We start from the raw sequence: 25,060 nt of genomic DNA on the forward strand, positions 1-25,060 counted from the left end.
TACAAATATCAGTTTCCTCCAACGAAAGTTCCCAAAGTCCCAAAGAAATCAAAACACGGGTTGAAAAAAAACGTATAAATATAAGAACCTCGTATAGAGTTACGAGTCGTTCAACTGTGTCATCGTCAATCTAAATCACTTGAATTCATAATATTCATTCATTTTAGTTATTATTTTTGTTCAATGCCACAAAGCTTGGAGTAAGTCATACAAAGGAGGAAAAAAACGCAAAAAGAACCAAATATAATCGAAGTATTTAGCAGTAGTACTTTTTGATAAACGGCTCTGTCCGACGCTCCGTTTCCACCGGCTCCATTGGCTCGCGTTGGGCTTCTGAACGAGTCAGCGCGAGACGACATAAACAGGAAGTACGCCGACTTTATCTCGCTTCTACGCTGAGCCGGCGAAACAAAGCTAGCATAGCGCGTTAGCCGTTTAATATCGACGCGCAACATAAAGAGACGCCAAAACAAAACGAAAGAAACGCAGGAAAAGCTAATAAACCGGACGTAGTTTATTTTTAACACAAACTTGGAATTACTGAACGTCTTTTTGCAATTCAAAAGTATAATCCGGGTGCGATTGGTCGACGTCAGCTGCTCACATGACAACCAATCAGAGCGTTTCATCAACTTTATAACTGTTAAACGGATCAAGCGACAACACAGACTTTTCCGGTGAATGGTTTACACCTCGAGCCGTGAATACAAATACTCACTCGGAGGATTCTAATTATGGATTCAAACAGTTTTCAGTTTAAATGTACCGGACGCTCTTGGGGTCAGTGGATCTTCAGGTGGTGGAAATGGTCCAAGGCGGCGCCCAAAGCCCAGCTCGCCTCCACCTCGCTCACTTTCTTGGTCAACTGCAAAACACAAAACACCAAATCACTTAAATGCCTTATGTATTTATTGAAATAAAAATATAACGTACTAAAAGAAAGCGTTGTTCCTGTCTGTCGCCCACTTTACGTTCACAGCTGAACATGTGATCATTATCTGATTTATGGAGTTATCAGAGAGTTTTTATTATTTTAAATCAGATTTCTCTTGTGCTTGTGAACACAATAATCAGATTTGATTAGTGGGTTATCTGATTATTCCAGTTATCCGGGTTTTCTGCCTCAAAACTCCTGGGTCCAGACATAAAAATCATGAAAAAGCCGATGCTCGTCTCCATGGAGATGTCATTGCTTGGATTGGAATGTTGCACAATGAGGCATTAAAGGTGGCACAGCAAGACCAAGTTACAGGTCAGATCAGTGGAGAGGCTCCAGGGAGAATGCATGTTTTTTAGTGCTTCAGTAAAAGTCTGTTGAAAACGCCCCGACGTCTGCGACACCATGGCAAAACTTTCAGGCGACATGTGTGCTCTGACCTGCAGGGCGGCGCTCTCCTTGAAGCCGAGGCCGTCTTTGAGCAGGGCCGTGATGTAGGTCAGGTCCAGGCAGAGGAAGGGCCCGCTCGGAGGGGCCCGGCTCGTCTGGTTACAAACTGCAGAGAGAACGAGGAGCATTTACGCCTGCTTTAGAAGAAAGAATATTTATGAATGAAATGTAAATATCATTTATTAACATTTTGATTTAATGATTGGGCCGTCTTTGTATTTTAGGGTCTTTAAAGTTCAGATAACTTCTTTCAGACATTCAGACTTCTTTGCCTGAATTCTCTCACATAAATAATTAAATGCAACCTTTTCAAACCTACTCTAAATTCAAGGGATTTAGGCTGGCCTCCTGCTGGTGCCAGAGTCAGGACTAAACATGGACCGGCCTCCTGCTGGTGCCAGAGTCAGGACTAAACATGGACCGGCCTCCTGCTGGTGCCAGAGTCAGGACTAAACATGGACCGGCCTCCTGCTGGTGCCAGAGTCAGGACTAAACATGGACCGGCCTCCTGCTGGTGCCAGAGTCAGGACTAAACATGGACCGGCCTCCTGCTGGTGCCAGGGTCAGGACTAAACACGGACCGGCCTCCTGCTGGTGCCAGGGTCAGGACTAAACACGGACCGGCCTCCTGCTGGTGCCAGGGTCAGGACTAAACACGGACCGGCCTCCTGCTGGTGCCAGGGTCAGGACTAAACACGGACCGGCCTCCTGCTGGTGCCAGAGTCAGGACTAAACACGGACCGGCCTCCTGCTGGTGCCAGAGTCAGGACTAAACACGGACCGGCCTCCTGCTGGTGCCAGAGTCAGGACTAAACACGGACCGGCCTCCTGCTGGTGCCAGAGTCAGGACTAAACACGGACCGGCCTCCTGCTGGTGCCAGAGTCAGGACTAAACACGGACCGGCCTCCTGCTGGTGCCAGAGTCAGGACTAAACACGGACCGGCCTCCTGCTGGTGCCAGAGTCAGGACTAAACACGGACCGGCCTCCTGCTGGTGCCAGAGTCAGGACTAAACACGGACCGGCCTCCTGCTGGTGCCAGAGTCAGGACTAAACACGGACCGGCCTCCTGCTGGTGCCAGAGTCAGGACTAAACACGGACCGGCCTCCTGCTGGTGCCAGAGTCAGGACTAAACACGGACCGGCCTCCTGCTGGTGCCAGAGTGTGATAAAATGTGAATATATGAGTATATTTCTGTGATGTATTTTATCTGCATAATAGTGATATTTTATCGGCATCATTAGTCTAAGAGAAGAACGGGTGTGTGACAGCATTTGTTTGTGAAGGGGTCGTAAAGATGGGCCAAAGGATGTTGCCCCAGAGGGGGGGGTTGCACCCCCCCTTGCAGGCTTTATCTCTACGGAAAAATACCAAGTGCCTTGATGTGAGGCTGACCAATGAGAAATGTGACCCGCCTATTCCAGAATATCTAATAAAACCAACCAGCATGGGAAAAAACGGTGTGAGACGCGGGGGTGAGACGCAGGAGGGTCAGCCAGGCTCCTTACAACGGCCTGGCTGACACAGTCCCCGCGTTTTCTCCCATGCATGCCACACAAATGTCTGATGTTTCTGTGTCGTTTCATATTCTAGGTTGAATTGTGTTCTCGATGTGTTACGGAATAGCATCGGTGTATGTCTAATTCCATGACATTTTCTGGTCCTATCGAGCCGGACGACCAGCAGCCCCTTCGCGGAGATTGACGGGTGAATCGGTGAAGTCTGTGCACAGCTGAAAGAAGTCCACTTTTCCCGTGGCCGCCCATCGCACCTCAGTCTCCGCGAGGAGAGCGCGTCGTTTCGAAGCAGCAGGAGAACACAAGCGACAAAGAAGGTCAGACAAAATTTTGTGTGTGAAAGACTTAGCCATGAAACGTTTTATGCATAGGCTTTATGCAGGAGTTTAGTTACTCGCATAAAGAGGAGTTTAATATTTCTCAGTCATAAATACAGGAGTTTAATATTTCTCAGTCAAAAATACAGGAGTTTAATATTTACTCATTAAAAAAAATACAGGAGTTTAATATTTACTCATTAAAAATAAAAATATTGGTTAGCTTTGTGAAGATAAGTTTCTCACATAAAGGAGTTAAATTGCTCACCACGAGTTAAGTTTCTCACAGGAAAAAAAGTTATGAAGCCTTATGCCGAGTTGTTACTGACATAAAGATGTGTGAATGTAAGCGCTGTGCACGAGCGTAGTAAGTAAGAGAGAAGTATGAATGTGTGAATGAGGATTAATAGTGATTAACTAACAAGTGTGAATCACAATTAATCATACAAGGGTCACAAGGCGTTATTCTGAGAGATCTAAAATTTGCAGTCACAGGTGAATCTTAAACACCACGTTTATGTCCGGAGGAATCTAATAAGGAATTTTCTCTAGAAGCTTGACATTGACTGTGACTGTAAAGCAAGTAGCATTTCTCTCAGACGACCGAGACCACATAATGCCAGAATTATCACCCCAAACTGTAAAAAGACAAAGGAAAAGTCATAAGAGGATTTTGGAGGGAGACTTCCAGTATGCTCAGATGACGTGGCAGAGAGGGGGAGATAAGGGGGGTCAACAAGACAGGAGAAGGGGAAGAAAGCAGTTCAGAGGACGCTCTGAACTGATGAAATTAGGAATTAAACCCAGCTGGTTTTAAATTTTAGTATTTGAGAGCTCTGTATTTCAACAAATTTAGGGTTTTGTTTGATTGACAACAGTCAATTATAAAGATTTTATTAAACTTGATAAGAGATGAAGATTAATTCAGATTTTCATAGATGGCCAATTTTTTGGGGAATGTGATCACAGACAGGACACTTCCTGTCCCCGACATAGAAGACAAAAGTTGTGTTTTTACAGTATCGTGTTTTTTGAGTGCACAGAACAAACCCACGTTTTGTTTTGTTTTATTTTTGGACTTGACGAAAATTATCTTTTTGGACTTAATGCATGACTAGATGAAAGTACAGGACGAAAAGACAGAAGGGTTTTTAAATTTAGGATCAAATACAGGCACAGGCCTGGAAGTGATAATGTGGGTAAATGGGTGACTACTGATGTTTTTGGACATAGAACGGGCAGTAAGTAAAGTGATAGTAAAAGTTATATCAGTAACTTATTTATTTGTATTATCATGAGGAAACCTCGTATTGCATGTAGACGTAAGCAGGGAATAAGTTAAATAGTGACGTCAAATGCCCTCCCAGGAAAGACATGACTGTGTGTCATTAACTAAGGCAATTGATGCAGAAGTGGGGGGACATGGGAGGATATGGGTCATAAAGATAGCCAGAGATAACAGGGGCTATTGACTGGCAAATAATCTGGAGGACTCAGGATGGAGCAGATGTTGTTATATTTGCGTATCAACAGCAACACCTCAGGGAGGGTTGACGTGATGAGTAATGGGAAAAGTTAAAATTAACAGCGAAAGAATTTGACATTCTAAAGTAAATACCTGAAGGATTGTGGAGATTCAATCAAGAATTGAATAGATTTAAATAAGACAATATCATCTAAATTTAGACATTATAGAAGTTATGAAAACCAGTGATAACAGGACTTAAACATTATAGGACTCAGGTCGGAGCCAAGAGGGGTTAGACTACAGGAAGGGCCTGGGGGGAGTAGAATACATTTTACGAGACCCGCAGATTACCTGAAGATAGTGAAAACTATAACCAGGGGAAGGTTTAGAATCATTTTGATTTTTATACACATATAGACTTGTTAGAACAAACTAATACACAATGTTTGTAAAGCACCACATGAGCAGGTGTGAGAGATTGAGTTTGAAACTCACCTGAAGCACATATAGAAGATTAGCACATATTACATTAGATGTGTGACTTTATGCAGGCCACACAAACAGAGGAGATGTGAAATTATTAATTATGTGAAGAATTCTAAGTTGTGAACTGACCCTTATGGCCAGCTCAACGGGGGAATTATTGAGACAATTATTATTGTTTGATGTATTTGTATTGCACACACACACACACATACGCGCGCACACGTGGAGACCAAACATTTAGAGTTTGAGACATTTAGAGTTTGAAACATTTAGAGTTTGAAACATTTAGAGTTTGAAACATTTAGAGTTTGAAACATTTAGAGTTTGAAACATTTGGAGTTTGAAACAAATGGTGGTAAAACAGATAGGTTAGGGCAGTGTCGGATAACAGACACATAGACGGATTACAGACACACAGGGGAGGCCCAGCGCCGTGGAAGGGGGGGCTCAGCCAGGGATGTGACCACTGAACTGTGAAAGGTCAAGAGGTGACATTGCGGAGTGGAGTGACAGACGCAATTCCATCTCTTCCTTGATTACATCTTGGATTAGTGAATGTTGTAAACTATCTGGATTATTGAATTTTGTTTAAATGTAGAAGTTTGACAAATGGGCAAGTCCATTTATCAAAAGGGGGGATGTATGTGTAAACAAATATTCCGAATCAATAATTACTAAAAAAAAAAAATTGTAAACAAGAAAACTGTTTGAAATGCACTGAACTGTCGAAAAGACTTTGTTTATCACCACAGCAGAACGTGTTGGAGATGTGGTGTTTACAGAGACGGAGCAAAGTGGACGCAGCCACACCGTGTCGTCCTCACCATTGGAGGGACGAAAACATGGGTGCTCTCATGGGAAAGTGAGAGAAATGTCTGGACAACACAGCGGCAGATCCATAACATCGCAGACGCAGGACTTCGTTTGTATGAGTTTTGTCCAGAGTCTACGGTAGAGTACGATACTCTGCTACGATGAACGAGAGCCAGAGGCTACGGTGCGCAGAGTACCATACTCTGTGAAAAGAATCAACGAGTTATCATCATCGCAGCGATGACGATAATATGGGTGCTGAACACCTGTATTATGCACGGGACAATCGGGACAAGAGGGACAATCGATCAACATACACAGACATGGGAATATAGAGGGAAGAAAATAAGTGATCAACTTGAAGGAAGGTTATGAAATGTATAATGTATAATGTACAATTGACATGACAGTAGCTGAAGAAACACAATGGCATATTACACCACAGCCACAGTTGTTTACACTAACTAAGAGAGTTTTTTTATCTGCTACAACATAACTACATGTAATGTTAATGAGATTATGAATTGAGATGGGAAATGTACCAGTTCATATGTGTCATAGGTGTGACCGAAGCGAGCAGCGGGAGGAGGTCTCTTAAGGAACCAAGAGAGGACGTATGGTGATGTGGGGACACTTGTGGGACGTTGTGCCTATGTATCCCTTTTGTGGCCAGCCATGGTCATAACAAAGACCAGCATCACCCAGAACCATACCGCAGGGTCAAGGTCGAGAGGTTAGTGGACAATCTGGTCCCAGTAGCACCTGATACTACGTATTTGATTCTATTGGGGTGTCCAGAGAGGTCCCTGACGAGTCAAACTGACTGACCAGAGAGCAGCGGGTTTGAGGGCTTTCCGCTTGTACTTCTATATTTCCCATCACACCGCACAAATTATAGACAAGATAAATTGTCTGTTCGTCAAATTACAGAGATTGACCAATCTGACTCAAAATTTAGGACAGTAATGCTGTAGAAATGTTGTGGGCCGAGAGAAAAGAAGTGTGTTCAATGTTGAGAACTGTGCATAAACTTTTTGTGTGTAAAAGTGTCATTTTAACACCAATATGAAAGGCATGTTGAAAACTGAAAAGAATGATATGTTTGGCATATGATACAGAAGACTAATGCTTTGATAAACAGGAGGGAAATGTGATAAAATGTGAATATATGAGTATATTTCTGTGATGTATTTTATCTGCATAATAGTGATATTTTATCGGCATCATTAGTCTAAGAGAAGAACGGGTGTGTGACAGCATTTGTTTGTGAAGGGGTCGTAAAGATGGGCCAAAGGATGTTGCCCCAGAGGGGGGGGTTGCACCCCCCCTTGCAGGCTTTATCTCTACGGAAAAATACCAAGTGCCTTGATGTGAGGCTGACCAATAAGAAATGTGACCCGCCTATTCCAGAATATCTAATAAAACCAACCAGCATGGGAAAAAACGGTGTGAGACGCGGGGGTGAGACGCAGGAGGGTCAGCCAGGCTCCTTACAACGGCCTGGCTGACACAGTCCCCGCGTTTTCTCCCATGCATGCCACACAAATGTCTGATGTTTCTGTGTCGTTTCATATTCTAAGTTGAATTGTGTTCTCGATGTGTTACGGAATAGCATCGGTGTATGTCTAATTCCATGACACAGAGTCAGGACTAAACATGGACCGGCCTCCTGCTGGTGCCAGAGTCAGGACTAAACATGGACTAGCCTCCTGCTGGTGCCAGAGTCAGGACTAAACACGGACCGGCCTCCTACTGGTGCCAGAGTCAGGACTAAACACGGACCGGCCTCCTGCTAGTGCCTGGAGTATTCCTGCTGAAACTCACTCTCTTTTGCTCTTTTCTTGAAGTCTCGGACCTCCAGTCTTCCGCCTTGTTCTCCGTCTGTAACAGCGATGGAAACACATTTAAATGTCACCTCCACCGCAGCGTTAGAACATACCTGTGCCGCACACGCCTGTGCCGCACACGCCTGTGCCGCACACGCCTGTGCCGCACACGCCTGTGCCGCACACGCCTGTGCCGCACATGTCTGTGCACACGACAGGCTTGTGCACAAACATGTGCACATTTCCATACTAATATTATCTCTGTGCTGCGGCGGAGGCTGTTAAACCAAACACCTTTAGCTCGTCAAATCCTCAGAACGGCAGTGACTCATTTGCGTCGCCAACGGTAACAACACAACCTGCTGCTGCTGCACTGTACAAAACATGTGGAGTTAAAAGTGCCTGAATGAGGTTTACGCAGTGATGAAAATAAATACATCGTTACTGAAAGTGCAGAGGAGGTCGGACTAATCACTTAACTACAATGTGGTTTATTTATTTACAGAGTTTTAAAAGCTGGTGTTTCCCTGTTGTTTTTTTTAACCATAATAAAACTTGAGTGTTTTTTTTGACTGCAGTATTTTTCTCAGTTTAAAAATCAAAATTTAAAACAAATCAGTATTAGGTCTACAGTATGAAAATGAAACGTGCTACTGCAAAGTACAGAATAAAAAACATTAAAATAAGTTATTTTTTTCACGGTAAAAAAAAAAGTGTGAAATTCACTGAAAAGTATTTATTTATTTTAATGTATCTAATTATCTATTTAAATTTTTTACAAAAAAAAAAAAAGGTAAAACATTTAAATAAGAAAGTGAAAGCATCCAGGACGGATGAGGCAAACAAAGTCCAAAATTAAAGTCACATTTAGTCCAATGTCGGTCAAAACATAATAAAATAAAGGTTCCAAATGTCATCCCCGTTTGCTCAGGTTTATACTTTAACTTCCTTGTTGTAAGTCGTAACATTCACACGTCTCAGATGCCACGGCACCTTTAACACGCTCAACACTGCATTATATTATCCGTGTGCCACCGTGTCATCCGTGTGTCATCCGTGTGCCACCGTGTCATCCGTGTGTCATCCGTGTGCCGCCGTGTCATCCGCTGTGTCATCCGTGTGCCGCCGTGTCATCCGTGTGCCGCCGTGTCATCCGTGTGCCGCTGTGTCATCCGCTGTGTCATCCGTGTGCCGCTGTGTCATCCGCTGTGTCATCCGTGTGCCGCCGTGTCATCCGCCATGTCATCCGTGTGCCGCCGTGTCATTCGTGTGCCGCCGTGTCATCCGTGTGCCGCTGTGTCATCCGCTGTGTCATCCGCCGTGTCATCCGTGTGCCGCTGTGTCATCCGTGTGTCATCCGTGTGCCGCCGTGTCATCCGCCGTGTCATCCGTGTGTCGCCGTGTCATCCGCCGTGCCATCCGTGTGCCGCCGTGTCATCCGCAGTGTCATCCGTGTGCCGCCGTGTCATCCGCCTTGTCATCCGTGTGCCGCTGTGTCATCCGCCGTGTCATCCGCCATGTCATATCCGTGTGCCGCCGTGTCATTCGTGTGCCGCCGTGTCATCCGTGTGCCGATGTGTCATCCGCTGTGTCATCCGTGTGCCGCCGTGTCATCCGTGTGCCGCCGTGTCATCCGTGTGCCGCTGTGTCATCCGCTGTGTCATCCGTGTGCCGCTGTGTCATCCGTGTGCCGCTGTGTCATCCGCCATGTCATCCGTGTGCCGCCGTGTCATTCGTGTGCCGCCGTGTCATCCGTGTGCCGATGTGTCATCCGCTGTGTCATCCGTGTGCCGCCGTGTCATCCGTGTGCCGCCGTGTCATCCGTGTGCCGCCGTGTCATCCGTGTGCCGCTGTGTCATCCGCAGTGTCATCCGTGTGCCGCTGTGTCATCCGCAGTGTCATCCGTGTGCCGCTGTGTCATCCGCAGTGTCATCCGTGTGCCGCCGTGTCATCCGCCTTGTCATCCGTGTGCCGCTGTGTCATCCGCCGTGTCATCCGCCATGTCATCCGTGTGCCGCCGTGTCATTCGTGTGCCGCCGTGTCATCCGTGTGCCGATGTGTCATCCGCTGTGTCATCCGTGTGCCGTCGTGTCATCCGTGTGCCGCCGTGTCATCCGTGTGCCGCTGTGTCATCCGCTGTGTCATCCGTGTGCCGCTGTGTCATCCGTGTGCCGCTGTGTCATCCGCCATGTCATCCGTGTGCCGCCGTGTCATTCGTGTGCCGCCGTGTCATCCGTGTGCCGATGTGTCATCCGCTGTGTCATCCGTGTGCCGCCGTGTCATCCGTGTGCCGCCGTGTCATCCGTGTGCCGCTGTGTCATCCGCAGTGTCATCCGTGTGCCGCCGTGCCATCCGTGTGCCGCCGTGTCATCCGCCATGTCATCCGTGTGCCGCTGTGTCATTCGTGTGCCGCTGTGTCATCCGCTGTGTCATCCGCTGTGTCATCCGTGTGCCGCCGTGTCATCCGTGTGCCGCCGTGTCATCCGTGTGCCGCTGTGTCATCCGTGTGCCGCTGTGTCATCCGTGTGCCGCTGTGTCATCCGCCATGTCATCCGTGTGTCGCCGTGTCATCCGCCGTGCCATCCGTGTGCCGCTGTGTCATCCGTGTGCCGCCGTGTCATCCGCCGTGTCATCCGTGTGCCGCTGTGTCATCCGCCATGTCATCCGTGTGCCGCCGTGTCATTCGTGTGCCGCCGTGTCATCCGTGTGCCGATGTGTCATCCGCTGTGTCATCTGTGTGCCGCCGTGTCATCCGTGTGCCGCCGTGTCATCCGTGTGCCGCTGTGTCATCCGCTGTGTCATCCGTGTGCCGCTGTGTCATCCGTGTGCCGCTGTGTCATCCGCCATGTCATCCGTGTGCCGCCGTGTCATTCGTGTGCCGCCGTGTCATCCGTGTGCCGATGTGTCATCCGCTGTGTCATCCGTGTGCCGCGTGTCATCCGTGTGCCGCCGTGTCATCCGTGTGCCGCAGTGTCATCCGTGTGCCGCAGTGTCATCCGTGTGCCGCAGTGTCATCCGTGTGCCGCAGTGTCATCCGTGTGCCGCTGTGTCATCCGTGTGCCGCTGTGTCATCCGTGTGCCGCTGTGTCATCCGTGTGCCGCCGTGTCATCCGCCGTGTCATCCGTGTGCCGCTGTGTCATCCGTGTGCCGCTGTGTCATCCGTGTGCCGCTGTGTCATCCGTGTGCCGCTGTGTCATCCGTCGTGTCATCCGTGTGCCGCTGTGTCATCCGCCGTGTCATCCGTGTGCCGCCGTGTCATCCGCCGTGTCATCCGTGTGCCGCCGTGTCATCCGCCGTGTCATCCGTGTGCCGCTGTGTCATCCGTGTGCCGCTGTGTCATCCGTGTGCCGCTGTGTCATCCGTGTGCCGCCGTGTCATCCGCCGTGTCATCCGTGTGCCGCTGTGTCATCCGTGTGCCGCTGTGTCATCCGCCATGTCATCCGTGTGCCGCTGTGTCATCCGCCATGTCATCCGTGTGCCGCTGTGTCATCCGTGTGCCGCTGTGTCATCCGTGTGCCGCTGTGTCATCCGTCGTGTCATCCGTGTGCCGCCGTGTCATCCGCCGTGTCATCCGTGTGCCGCCGTGTCATCCGCCGTGTCATCCGTGTGCCGCCGTGTCATCCGCCGTGTCATCCGTGTGCCGCTGTGTCATCCGTGTGCCGCTGTGTCATCCGTGTGCCGCTGTGTCATCCGTGTGCCGCCGTGTCATCCGCCGTGTCATCCGTGTGCCGCTGTGTCATCCGTGTGCCGCTGTGTCATCCGCCATGTCATCCGTGTGCCGCTGTGTCATCCGTGTCACGTGAGTCTGTGTTTGATCCGTGTCTTTTCTGTGAAATGTGTCGCCTCGTCAAACAGAACTGAGTCATGGTTTAATGTGTATTTTCGGGGTGTTTGAAGTTGCTGTCTCAGGGCAAAAAAACAGCCTCAAGACAACTCTCCTGAGAAACCCAGGCTTTTTAAAATATTTGGCAACGTTCAATATTTTTGTAAGTGATTAAACTGACTTAATATGATAAAGAAAGAAAAAAGCATTTGCGTCCGTTTCCTGACAGTGTAGTTTCACAAGCAGGCTGCAGGGGGAGCTCTATCGCCAGAGTTACTAAGTTCAGCTTTAATGCACTGGTCAAAGGCGACAAAACAGACTAAATCGAGGCTGATTTAGACCAAATACAGAAAATTATTCATGAAAAAACAACATTTGTCAACATTTTCTAAATAAAAACAGTAGAAATCTCTGTTTAAATGAGATATAATTGATCTGTTGCGATGCTGTATATTGTGCCATAACAATAACGCTTTATTGTGCGGCCCTACTTAAAACAGTAAAAAGGTAAGTCAGAATCTAGGTCAAGGTTAAACAAGATTCATATTGGAGTCATATTAACTCTTTGAACACAAAGTAATTCAAAGTGCTTCACAAAACACGACACGATGCATCAAAACCACAAATAAAACTTAAGGGATGGTAATAAAAGTGGCACTGACCGATCAGGCCTGCGTCCACGGCCCGGTCGTAGTAGTAGGAGAAGGCGTAGAAGGCGGTGGCGTCCTGGAGTTGGCGCGGCGGGTGAATAACGCCCTTCACCGTCGGCAGCACCTCCTCGTGACACGACTTGTACCCGGACGAGGCTTCAGCACAGAACAAAACATTTATTTACACCACTCTCTCCAGCCGGTATTGTTTTTGTCTGGAATATTTCATTAAATATATTATATACATATTTTTTTTTTTTATTTCATCCTCTCCACAGACCTGACTTGCCTGATGGCGCTAACTGCTTCAGATGAGGTTAATGCTCAAACGATGCTGCACCTTTGAGTTTATCATTTATTATGACAGAAACATCCATAAAAAGGGGCTAAAAGGTTCACTATGTTGATGTTTTTATGCTGGATTACGAAATGTGTTGAAATGTCATAATCTCAAAGCACTAAATACCAGAACTCAGTTGATTTATGAATAAATGTGTTTTAGTAAATTGAGTAGTTCAACTTGTCATTGTCACTTTGAGGCCCACGGGCCAGATCAGGCACGCCTAACAACCTGATACGGCCCATTTTACAATTATTTATAACAAATATTTCTCTTTACAGATTTAGTCCTTATGGTTTGTCCTGGTTTTGTCCTGGTTTAGACCTGGTTTAGACCTGGTTTAGACCTGGTTTCATTCTAATTTAGACCTGACTGAATTCTGTTTTAGACCTTTAGACTCCATTTGTACTATTCATCACTATGGAAACAGATCTAGTTTTGGGTCCCACCTGTCAATCAGTACAACATAAATAAAGACAGCCGTGATGAGCTTCAGAGGATTGTTGTGTCCAGAGACATAAAAGAAGAACATTATGAAATGGTGTTTCTCATCACGACAACAGAAGGTTCCAGAGCCTAAAACATCTCCAAAACACACATTTTATGGATTCATCTTCGTTTCTCTCTTAATTCAAGCTAAATGACCTTGAAACCGTCAAAAACAAGTTTGAAACCATTAAAATAAGCTGCATCACGTACAGTAAACTATTAATTCCAGCTTCAAACTATTCAAGTTCTGATCTTTATCCTGACTTCTAAGGCTCGACTCTGGTCTGAAGGACACAGTACTTGTTAGTTCCTGTTACAGAGCGAGATGAAAGGCGTTCTTCACCTTCTGGATCGCCGCTCACGCGATACGTCCGGCCGCCGAAGCTCCACTCGCCTCGGAACGTCTTGGGCAAACAGGAACTTTTAAAAACCCGCCGCGCCGACTCTGCAACCACATCACGGCTGTCACATGACTCATTTCAGACACGGTGAATCGGTGAAAAGTGACAATCTTGAACTAAATTAGGCTGTTTTTTAGTTCAATTAAAAGAAATGTGACGATTCTAACGGTTTATGTCAAATTGATTGCTCAGAAAGTTTGATTTGGTGAAGCAGGAGCTGATGTGTGAAGAAAACAAGGAAAGAACATTTAGGATTTTATTGTTTTGGTTGTGACGTCAATAATTGCAAATAATCGTTAAATCGCGACGTTTCTTCTCACAATAATCGTTTGAATTGTGGTATCCCAAGTTCAGAATCTTGATTTGATTACCGTATTTTCCGGACTATAAGTCGCATCAGCCAAAAAATGCATAAATAGAGAAGAAAAAAACATAAGTCGCACTGGAGTATGAAATGCAGTTGCAAGTGTGAAAATAACAAATAATATCACATAAGTTCCTCCGGAGTATAAGTATTAATATAAGTATAAGTCGCACCCCAGCCAAAACTATGAAAAAAGTCCAGAGACTTATAGTCCGAAAAATACGGTAGTTTTAATTATGCATTCTTAGGCTTTTCTTACACTTTTCTCTGGTTCTCTCCTGACACAAGTGGGATCCCTGGACACGGCTACTCGCGGCTGGCGCATTTGACCCGACCTTTGAACGGGTCGGCGGTTGCCACGGCGCTGGAGACCCGTCTGTGCAGATAAATCTTGAGCGGGTCACAGCAGCCTGAGGATTTGATCTTTTACTACGGAAAGGAGCCAAACCTTCCACCACCAAAACATCCTCGCCCCGTTCACAGCAATTATGATTTGAATTAAATTAAATAGAAAAAATTAAATGTAATAAAAATAAGATCCACACCTTTTTGTGACCATGAATTAAGAAAAATTTATTGGAGAAAACTACCGTATTTTCCGGACTATAAGTTGCACCTTTTTCATAGTTTTGGCCGGGGTGCGACTTCTACTTATATTTATACTTATATACGACTTATTTGTGATATTTTTTGTTATTTTCACACTTGCAACTGCATTTCATACCCCAGTGCGACTTATATATGTTTTTATTCTTCTCTATTATGTATTTTTTGGCCAAAATACCGAAGTATTGATACATTGCGATACTTAATTTGGTGACACAGCATCGATATCGCGGGCTGCTGTATCGATATATCGCCACGAGTCATTTTTGGTAACATTTCCCTAATTATTTCATGGCCGTGCTACAATTTCGCTGCTCGTTTAAAGAAATGAAACTTGTTTTTTGTGCAGATCATGTGACATTTGGACTGTTTTGGTGATTGAAATGGGCGTGTTTCATTTAGAGTTTGAGCAGGTTGTGGTTTAACAAAGAAAACTGTTGTTCAAATGTATCGGGTTCTTTAAAATAGTGATTTATATCGTAGAATATCATGAGCGATACATCGATTATCGTGATGTTACCGTATGGTGAGCCGTGTGTCGTCATAGATGTAAAACTGACTGTCTCACACTTGTTCCAGCTCGTTTCTTTACCTGCTTTAAGTGTTTTATTTACAGGAGCAGACACGTACCTTGGGCGCCCACAGCCCCCAGCATCGCCAGCCTCGCCGCCATAAGCCCGTTGCCCAGGTAACTGCAGGAGGAGAGGGTTTAAGCTGTAATTATCATCACCTGATTTGAATATGTCAGTCAAATATAACATTACAGCGCGAGGAGGAACAAGACTTAAGTGTCAGACTTTAAGTATAGAGTATATATTATAAAGTATATATTCATCAAAAGTGAAGCTTCGTGCATGTTTTTGTCCTGTTTTTTTGGTCATACATTTAAATAAAAAATAAGGACACATTACAGTTGAGGTGAAGTTCAGTGGCTTTGAATGTTTCCCACTCGTGTAATAAAACTATAAAACACAATCACTTTTTTAACATGAAATACTGATAATAATGCCCAATTCCTCAGCTTGTTCTCCGAACTCAGAACTCAGTAACATTTTCACCTTATTACAGCCTCTGTGATGGTTGAATATGTATTTTCAGGACATTTGAAGTGTCGTCGCCCCCTGCTGTCTCTGAAAACCAGACTTACCAAAGACAACTCTCCTGAGAAACCCTGACTCGCTTTTTTATATTTGGCAACATTAAAATATTTTTGTATGTGATTAAACTGTCTTATGTTTTAAAAAAACCTTTTGCATCTATTTTCTGACATTGTATTTCCACAAGAGAGCTGCAGGGGGAGCTCTATCACCACAGTTACTTAGTTCTGCTTTAAATCAATACTTACTGCTGCTTGTGGTTTTGGGCTTTACAAAACGAAATGTAATTTAATCAGATCCAGAGCATGTCCCAGCATCACGTCCACGGTCTAGATTATTAAACTTTTCTTTTGCTCATCAATAATCATAAAAAACATGAACATTTGACACTCGGAATCCCCCCGGCGCGTCTCACCTGTGCGTGTACAATTCAAACGTGGAGTTGAAGAGCTCAAATCGGGCGATGTAATCTGCGCTCGGGACGCGTTCGATGGTTTTCTATGAACAAAAGTGCGTTTTTATGACCGTAACTAAACGTGAATCTCTCTGAAGCGACGGGAGAAAAGGACTCACCCTCAGCGTGGGCAGGAAAGTGATCTGCGTGGAGCCTCCGCCCAGATCCAGGATTCCCACCGTCTTTTGACTTTGAGGAGACAAGTGACCTGGAAATACAGTAGATCACACTTTTAAAGCAGAATCCATAAGAACCCGTGTGTTTTTATGTGTCTGAGTGATGTGAAATACAATGTTACAATGTGAGAGTTTAGCGTCGGGATTATTGTGAGAAGAAACATCAGGATTATTGACCTGATCATTCTGTTCCAACTTCACAAACTCAAACATTCCTGGAGTAAAAGTAACAATATTGTGACATAAAAACATTTACTTCTGTGTCTTATATTCCAGTGCGACTTATCTGTGTTTTTTTCGTTTCTATTATGCATTTTTTATTATTTTGTATTCTTATACTCCGGAAAGTACGGTAAGTGCAGAAAGAGACGGCGTCTTGAATACAGGAGAATAAAGCAGTGTTCAGACCGCGGCGTCCAATTTGCGCCCGACGCAGGAGTTGGACGCCTGTACATTTGAAGACAGACGCCTCCGACGCACATCAGAAAAATACACTCACAGCAGACGTGCGTCCGAGCCGTCCTGCACATGCTCAGTGGAGGAGTTGTGCTGTGTTGCTTTTCTCGTGCTGTAATGGCAGACCAGGTTGAGAAAGTGGCTTTGGTGTATTTACTTTACAAAGTCCAAAAGCGGAGGCGATGGGCCCCGGGGCCCGTCTGGGACCGGCAGATACTTCAGAGCTGAGCAGAGTTTAGTTAATATCATTATTTGCTCCAAGAGCTGCATCTTAAGATTTTATTTTTATGGTTGCGGGGTTTGTTTTGGGTCTTCTTCCGGGTCGTGCGTAGCACGTCACTGGAGCGCCATCTCTGATTGGCTGCTGCGCCGCGTCCAACGCAGAAAAGTTCAGCTTTGTTCAACTTTTCTGCGTCAGACGCTCTGGACGCACGTCCAAAGCGTCCAACACTCAAACGCCCCCGACGCTCAAAAGGCAGGATTTGCGCTGCAAAAACGCTGGACGCCCAAGATGCACGTCCACATAGACTTTGAATGTAAACTGGACGCTTTGGACGCTGCGGTGTGAACGGGCCTTAAAAGAATTACTCTCATGAATCACCCTAAATACAGATACTTTGACAGGGAATATCACATATTTCAGAGCTTGATTGATGGTGCCTTTAACCTCTCCGTTTGCAGATCGGACGCTTGCTAACAAGAACACGCTGAGCAGAACAGGACCGTAAAGAACGCCGGGAAGAGAACTGGCAAAGGACAGAAGAATGCGATGCTTCTTTCGGCTGTGGACAGGGTACGAGTCCGTCACCGGGGACGACGAGCGTCTTCTGTGCGACAGGATTTAAGTCCCCATGAAGCTTCTCCTGATTGTATCATGATGACTTAGTTTGTTTGGGTAGAACCTGTGCTAAATATACTTGACTTCAGTCAGGTGGCAGTTTGAGGAGACATTTTTGCAAAAGCAGAGTTTAAAATCACAGGAAGTAGAGCTGTGATGTCATCAACGTGCGACAGTTTACACTTAACTGACACTTTTCGTACAGTTTAAACCATCGCTCGACAAAATAAAGCTGTTTTATGGTATTATTGTGTGTCAGATCATAACTGTTGTGTCATTTACATAGATTTTGTCTCTTGTTTACAGTCTGGTTGCTAGGTAACAGTCATGTTCAACGAGGAAATACAATTATAAACTTAACAAAAATCGTCAAACTGGGGTCAAACAGGTAAAATGCTAATTAAAATCTGAAATATAATTGTGTTTACTACATTTTAATGCAAACGTGTCAATTTTTTCCAGTCCATTTTTATGTTATTAATATATTTTTAATTTTATGCATACCTTATTTAATATATTTAGCAATTATCATTATTCATTGTTATATGTAACGTTGAAGCCAGTTCTGACAACAGATTTGTAATGTTATGTTAATGTCTTCAGGGCGTCGCCACAGAACGCCTACAGCTATGAAAGGATGAAGAGACTCATTTGTTAAAAAACAAACCTGTTAAGAAGTTCAACGTTATCCAAGCCAGGATTCCTACAAGACACAAAGAGATTTAATTTAATCACAAACCTTGGGCAGACATGACATCAGAGTTTGGAGTAAACGTGCTGACAAATACACTCATAATCAGGATAATAATACCCATTGTACCGTGTATTTGTAGCATGTTTTACCACATAATTACAGGTGTTGAGGCTTTGTGCCGTTATATGTGTGGGTGTCATCACAAGGGATGGGCATAAAAACAGTGTTTGTGTGTCATGTAACGTGTCTTAAAGGGTCTTAAAGGGTCTTAAAGGGTCTTTAAAAAGGGTCTTAAACCTTCACTGGTGCCGTCCATGATGCTGACGCCGTCGTCTGGCACCAAGAACGGAGACTCGTCGAACACGCGTTGAACCTGAGACAGTAAGTCACGTTTAATAATGTCACAGACGCATCAAAACATGTTTATGTCCAAACTCAAGCTCCACTTTCTCAAACAAAATGATCAATTTGTGTTTAGAAGGTTTACACGCTCCCCCCTGAAGCTTCACGCTCCCTGTGAAGCCTCAAGCTCCCCCCCTGAAGCCTCACGCTCCCCCCCTGAAGCCTCACGCCCCCTCCTCTGAAGCCTCACACTCCCCCTCTGAAGCTTCTGAAGCCTCACGCTCCCCCTCTGAAGCCTCACGCCCCCTCTGAAGCCTCACGTTCCCCCTCTGAAGCCTCACGCTCCCCCTCTGAAGCCTAACGCTCCCCCTCTGAAGCCTAACGCTCCCCCTCTGAAGCCTACGCTCCCCCTCTGAAGCCTACGCTCCCCCTCTGAAGCCTAACGCTCCCCCTCTGAAGCCTCACGCCCCCTCTGAAGCCTCATGTTCCCCCTCTGAAGCCTCACGCTTCCCCTCTGAAGCCTAACGCTCCCCCTCTGAAGCCTAACGCTCCCCCTCTGAAGCCTACGCTCCCCCTCTGAAGCCTAACGCTCCCCCTCTGAAGCCTACGCTCCCCCTCTGAAGCCTCACGCTCCCCCTCTGAAGCCTCACGCTCCCCCTCTGAAGCCTCACGCTCCCCCCCTGAAGCCTCACGCTCCCCCTCTGAAGCTTCTGAAGCCTCACGCTCCCCCTCTGAAGCCTACGCTCCCCCTCTGAAGCCTCACGTTCCCCCTCTGAATCCTCACGCTCCCCCTCTGAAGCCTCACGCTCCCCCTCTGAAGCTTCGGGCTCCCCCTCTGAAGCCTAACGCTCCCCCTCTGAAGCCTAACGCTCCCCCTCTGAAGCCTCACGTTCCCCCTCTGAAGCCTCACGCTCCCCCTCTGAAGCCTCACGATCCCCCTCTGAAGCCTCACGCTCCCCCTCTGAAGCCTCGGGCTCCCCCTCTGAAGCCTATGCTCCCCCTCTGAAGCCTAACGCTCCCCCTCTGAAGCCTACGCTCCCCCTCTGAAGCCTCACGCTCCCCCTCTGAAGCCTATGCTCCCCCTCTGAAGCCTACGCTCCCCCTCTGAAGCCTATGCTCCCCCTCTGAAGCCTAACGCTCCCCCTCTGAAGCCTATGCTCCCCCTCTGAAGCCTCACGCTCCCCCTCTGAAGCCTCGGGCTCCCCCTCTGAAGCCTACGCTCCCCCTCTGAAGCCTACGCTCCCCCTCTGAAGCCTACGCTCCCCCTCTGAAGCCTCGGGCTCCCCCTCTGAAGCCTATGCTCCCCCTCTGAAGCCTACGCTCCCCCTCTGAAGCCTCACGCTCCCCCTCTGAAGCCTCACGCTCCCCCCTGAAGCCTTTCCATATTTACTTCCATAATATAATCAGACTTTTACAGACACTTTTGAGCTGACCTGGTCCAGAAGCGCATGTGCTTTCTGTTCGGGCAGAAGTCTTAGTCCAGCGGTGGCTCTAAGGACCACTGCAGTTCTCTTCCACTCCACACGAGGCACTGTCCGTTTGGCCACTTTCAGCAGCATCTTCACGGTGTGCGCCGCCTGGGGACAAGTCACAATTCATGGCGAGTTCCTGTTGCAGATCTTCAATTCTCGTTCCGTTCATTCTCTGTGTGAGTCGTTCTCAAATAAATCTAAATAAATCAAATCTGACGGCGGAGAGCGAGTTACGGATGGACAATCGCTGCAGCGGGTCAAGACTTCTACTACGATGTAAATAAGTCTCAAAGCTAAAGGCTAACATACATGAACTTAAATATAAAACAGACTTGGTAAATGGTCATAGAATGTTTAAGGTTATTTCAGTTTGTGCTGTTATTTTCACATGTATTATGTTAGCATTAGCTTAGCGCCAAAAGCGTATAGATGAAAGAACATTACGATTTTAAAATTTGTTTACGATTATTAATGATTACAGAGAGCGTAACTAAACAACAGTGACATAATTAATGTTTGAACAAAATAAAGATAAAAAGTTTTTTACCTTTAAATCCATCTTTTGGACGATAGATTGATCTATAAAGACTTAATTTTGCTTCGAAAATTGTCCCGTTTATTATTATTTGGTTCTCATGATTATATTGTGACCTAAACAATCTCGACCCTCGATTCGCCCCATGATCGTGATGTCCGCCTCATGATCGTGATCGTGACGTCCGCCCCATGATCGTGATCGTGACGTCCGCCCCATGATCGTGATCGTGACGTCCGCCTCATGATCGTGATCGTGACGTCCGCCTCATGATCGTGATCGTGACGTCCGCCCCATGATCGTGACGTCCGCCCCATGATCGTGATTGTGACGTCCGCCCCATGATCGTGATCGTGACGTCCGCCCCATGATCGTGACGTCCGCCCCATGATCGTGATCGTGACGTCCGCCCCATGATCGTGACGTCCGCCCCATGATCGTGATCGTGACGTCCACCCCATGATCGTGATCGTGACGTCCGCCCCATGATCGTGATCGTGACGTCCGCCCCATGATCGTGATCGTGACGTCCGCCCCATGATCGTGATCGTGACGTCGGCCTCATGATCGTGATCGTGACGTCCGCCCCATGATCGTGACGTCCGCCCCATGATCGTGACGTCCGCCCCATGATCGTGATCGTGACGTCCGCCTCATGATCGTGATCGTGACGTCCGCCCCATGATCGTGATGTCCGCCCCATGATCGTGATCGTGACGTCCGCCCCATGATCGTGATCGTGACGTCCGCCCCATGATCGTGACGTCCGCCCCATGATCGTGATCGTGACGTCCGCCCCATGATCGTGACGTCCGCCCCATGATCGTGATCGTGACGTCCGCCCCATGATCGTGATCGTGACGTCCGCCTCATGATCGTGATCGTGACGTCCGCCTCATGATCGTGATCGTGACGTCCGCCCCATGATCGTGATCGTGACGTCCGCCTCATGATCGTGATCGTGACGTCCGCCTCATGATCGTGATCGTGACGTCTGCCCCATGATCGTGACGTCCGCCCCATGATCGTGATCGTGACGTCCGCCCCATGATCGTGACGTCCGCCCGATGATCGTGATCGTGACGTCCGCCCCATGATCGTGATCGTGACGTCCGCCCCATGATCGTGACGTCCGCCCCATGATCGTGATCGTGACGTCCGCCCCATGATCGTGACGTCCGCCCCATGATCGTGATCGTGACGTCCGCCACATGATCGTGATCGTGACGTCCGCCTCATGATCGTGATCGTGACGTCCGCCTCATGATCGTGATCGTGACGTCTGCCCCATGATCGTGACGTCCGCCCCATGATCGTGATCGTGACGTCCGCCCCATGATCGTGACGTCCGCCCGCCCCATGATCGTGACGTCCGCCCCATGATCGTGACGTCCGCCCGCCCCATGATCGTGACGTCCGCCCCATGATCGTGACGTCCGCCCCATGATCGTGATCATGACGTCGGCCTCATGATCATGATCGTGACGTCCGCCTCATGATCGTGACGTCCGCCCCATGATCGTGACGTCCGCCTCATGATCGTGATCATGACGTCGGCCTCATGATCATGATCGTGACGTCCGCCCCATGATCGTGACGTCCACCCCATGATCGTGATTGACGCCCGCACAGGTGAAGACGTCTTAACGAGCTATCCACTTTGTGTTCATTCATTATTGATTTCTTTTAGCGCAACTCGGCTAATTCCTCGTAAGGAATGAATGGAGCAAGAAGTGGCACCGCGTTTGGTGAAAAGTGACAAATAACAGACTTTAGTATAATTTTAGCATTAATTTGCACACGCCGGACGAACAACACATTTAGCTCCAGATTCGAAAATCAGGATGCTTGTTTGTTCGTTTATGTGAGTGAGAGTGATTTTTCTTGACAGCCAAACTAAAATCTCTTTCATGAATATGTTTTTGTAACAGATGAACTCTGTCTCACCGTTCGAGGAGCGTCGGCGTAAGCGGACAAACCGGGCTTTATCGACTGGAACATCTCATTGTCCAAAACGGGCAGATTATCTACAAAAAAACGATAACAAGAAGCTCAAATAATTTAAATAATTAAATAACTAAAATAATAACAGATTAGAGAACATGGTGAATAGGTGTACGTATGCTAACGTAACACCTTCAGCTACATGACGCACAGACAGAACTGTGGTAAGTGTCTGGTAAGTTAAAGGCGCAATGGACGATTTTTCGGCGATTTGAGAACGCAGGTGGAAGTGCGCATGCCCCTCCCCCGTGCGGACTGATACAACACACACGTGCGTTTGTTTATTAGTGCAACGGATCGCATCACATCTCTCGTCTCCCGTAGATTTCTGTCCACTTCTGAGTCAGCTCGAACTGTCTTTCTCCGTCTTAATTTTGTACCGTACACTGAGGGAACTATATTATGATAGATCCATGCACTTAGGCACGCGGAAACGTGGGGACGAGCCACACGAGGCTGCAGGTGAGCGGTAGGTGCGTTTTATGATTGATACGTGGCAGGACTAATCGGCAGTCCACGCCACGAGGAAATAAGACTTAGATTTGTGCAAAAAAAATCGTCCATTCAACATTTAACGTAACATATTAACAGTTATTCAGATAAAGATAACTATAGAATAAAGAACATAAACCCCCACCCGCCCTTCACAGACCTGCGTGGCTCTGTATGAAGGTGAACACGTGTATCCTCGTCCCGGTGCTGCCGGCGTCCAACATCACGGCGTAGCGGATGCGGCTGTGGTTGGCCGGTCGGCTGAGGCTGCTGAGGCTGCCGATGCCGCGGGTCAGATCCGGGAGGAGGCTGTGCCCAGGGAGAGCGCCGCCGTGCCCGGGGAGAGCGCACAGGAGCAGGAGCAGGAGCAGCGACGCCATGGACACACACCTGGAAGATACGGACACACAACAGTCGTTACACTAAATACCGCTGCGTTTCACATGACGTCACGGGGGCGTCGCCTGAAAATGCAGTGAATCTTCAGGTCACGATAAGGGCTGGGCATTAGGGAGGAGACAAACAACACAACTCTCTTCCTCAGATCAGTAAAGCTGTGACGATTTTTGCCAGACATTGGACCGGGTGGAGCCACTTTTCTTTTGTTTCATTTGATGTCTGTCCTGTGTCTTTTGAGTTATTTTATTTGTTTAATTCATTCTTTTGACAACAGCTCTCTGGTCTCGTTCTATGTTCTTTTTGTCCTGCGTTATATTTGAAAACGTTGAGAAGAATCCTACAAATCTGTCGTATTTTGATCATTATCTGGACTGAACTAAAACTAATACAAAGAGATTTCTATAACAGAAAATGTCATAAATGAATCAAAATGTCAAAAACCATTAAATGTAAATATGACACTTAAGTATAAATATTATCTGTCTAGAAGCCTTAAGTCGCCATATTGGAACTTTAATTTGATTTAAATGTATTTAAAAAGCCACAATGTGCAACAGAAACAATCGTGACTAGTCGACTTATAATTGATCAAAAATAAATAAATGTTAATTACAGCCCAATTGACTCACGGTTTTTAATTATATTTTTCTCTTATTCAATAATAGAAAAAGCTTTCATGGTTAATTTGAACAAATCAGGATTTCTAATCAGTGCCATTTTACAAAATAAATATTCAAAATTCTTCTACAAAAGTCTGAACTCTGCTTTTGATGTCAGAAAACTGTGTGTGACCCGCTCCATTAACAGCTTTTTGATGATCACTGGAAATTAGAAATGATTGGATTTTGATTTGATTAAAATGTTATTTATTTTTCTTATTCAATAAAAAACAAATGTTTTAACTTTGAATTTCCTTTATGAAAACAGACTTTTAATCAGTTCCATTTATTGAAAAAAAAAACTTAAATTATTATTATCTTGAGTATCCAAATTAAATTAACAAAAAATAAATAGCAATTAATAATCAATTTAAAAATTATAAATTAATTAATAAATATTGAATAAACAAATTTGATAAAACAGTTTAGACTTCTACAACATGAAATTTAAGTTATTGGAATTCTTCATTACTTAAGCAGTTTGTAGTTCAGACTTCTCTCAAATGTCAGTAATTATAGATGTAGTTATATGTGTGATTGTATTTAAATATAAAAACATAAATTGCAACAGAGATCAAAGGGAAAAAGAAATATCAATAGAAATTTCTGGAATTACCTTTTATTTTTGGTATTGTTTGTCTTTAGAGTTGGATATTTACAGTGTTTATCTTTATTTTAATATTTATTTGTCCTGACATGTTGGGTGTGAAATGCAAAATATCAGTTTCGCAGTTGCTAAGAAGCTCTTTTACCTCAAATTACCACTGGTAGATGAAAAATAATGTCAGTTTTAAATGAAAATAAGGGTCAAGAAAGGAAAAACGTGATTAAAAGTAGAAAAACAGCGTTAGCATTAATAGAAAAAAGGATCATTTCACTTGGCTACCGCTAAAACTACATTTTACTGAACAAACCGGTGAATAAAACCATCAAACCGCTTGCCACGACTCACTC

General features: G+C 46.0%; 1 protein-coding gene across 1 annotated transcript; it reads right to left on the minus strand.

Annotated features, from left to right (window-relative positions):
• Positions 1–565: 565 nt before the first annotated feature.
• Positions 566–23,433, minus strand: entpd5b (ectonucleoside triphosphate diphosphohydrolase 5b). Its single transcript, XM_072440111.1, has 13 exons — positions 23,209–23,433; positions 22,500–22,579; positions 19,979–20,122; positions 18,501–18,576; positions 18,177–18,212; positions 16,159–16,247; positions 16,001–16,083; positions 15,119–15,180; positions 13,461–13,562; positions 12,301–12,444; positions 7,813–7,869; positions 1,378–1,493; positions 566–865 (listed from the first exon to the last, which is right to left on the minus strand). Exons 1-13 carry the CDS (start codon positions 23,426–23,428, stop codon positions 782–784), a joined length of 1,293 nt encoding a protein of 430 aa, XP_072296212.1. The 5' UTR covers positions 23,429–23,433; the 3' UTR covers positions 566–781.
• Between the last annotated feature and the right edge of the window lie 1,627 nt (positions 23,434–25,060).

Source organism: Eucyclogobius newberryi, unplaced genomic scaffold, assembly GCF_026437365.1.
Source record: "Eucyclogobius newberryi isolate DKJ021-1_F unplaced genomic scaffold, fEucNew1.0.hap1 SCAF_1, whole genome shotgun sequence".
Taxonomy (NCBI): Eukaryota; Metazoa; Chordata; class Actinopteri; order Gobiiformes; family Gobiidae; genus Eucyclogobius; species Eucyclogobius newberryi.

What these genes read in the sequence shown, in the direction of transcription:
- entpd5b (XM_072440111.1), bottom strand. Translation starts at nt 23,428, where the DNA reads ATGGCGTCGCTGCTCCTGCTCCTGCTCCTGTGCGCTCTCCCCGGGCAC. An exon ending in CTTCATACAGAGCCACGCAG is followed by an intron (nt 22,580 to 23,208) that starts GTCTGTGAAGGG and finishes GTTTTTTTGTAG; the next exon opens with ATAATCTGCCCGTTTTGGAC. An exon ending in CGTGGACGCAGGCCTGATCG is followed by an intron (nt 7,870 to 12,300) that starts GTCAGTGCCACT and finishes TCGCTGTTACAG; the next exon opens with ACGGAGAACAAGGCGGAAGA.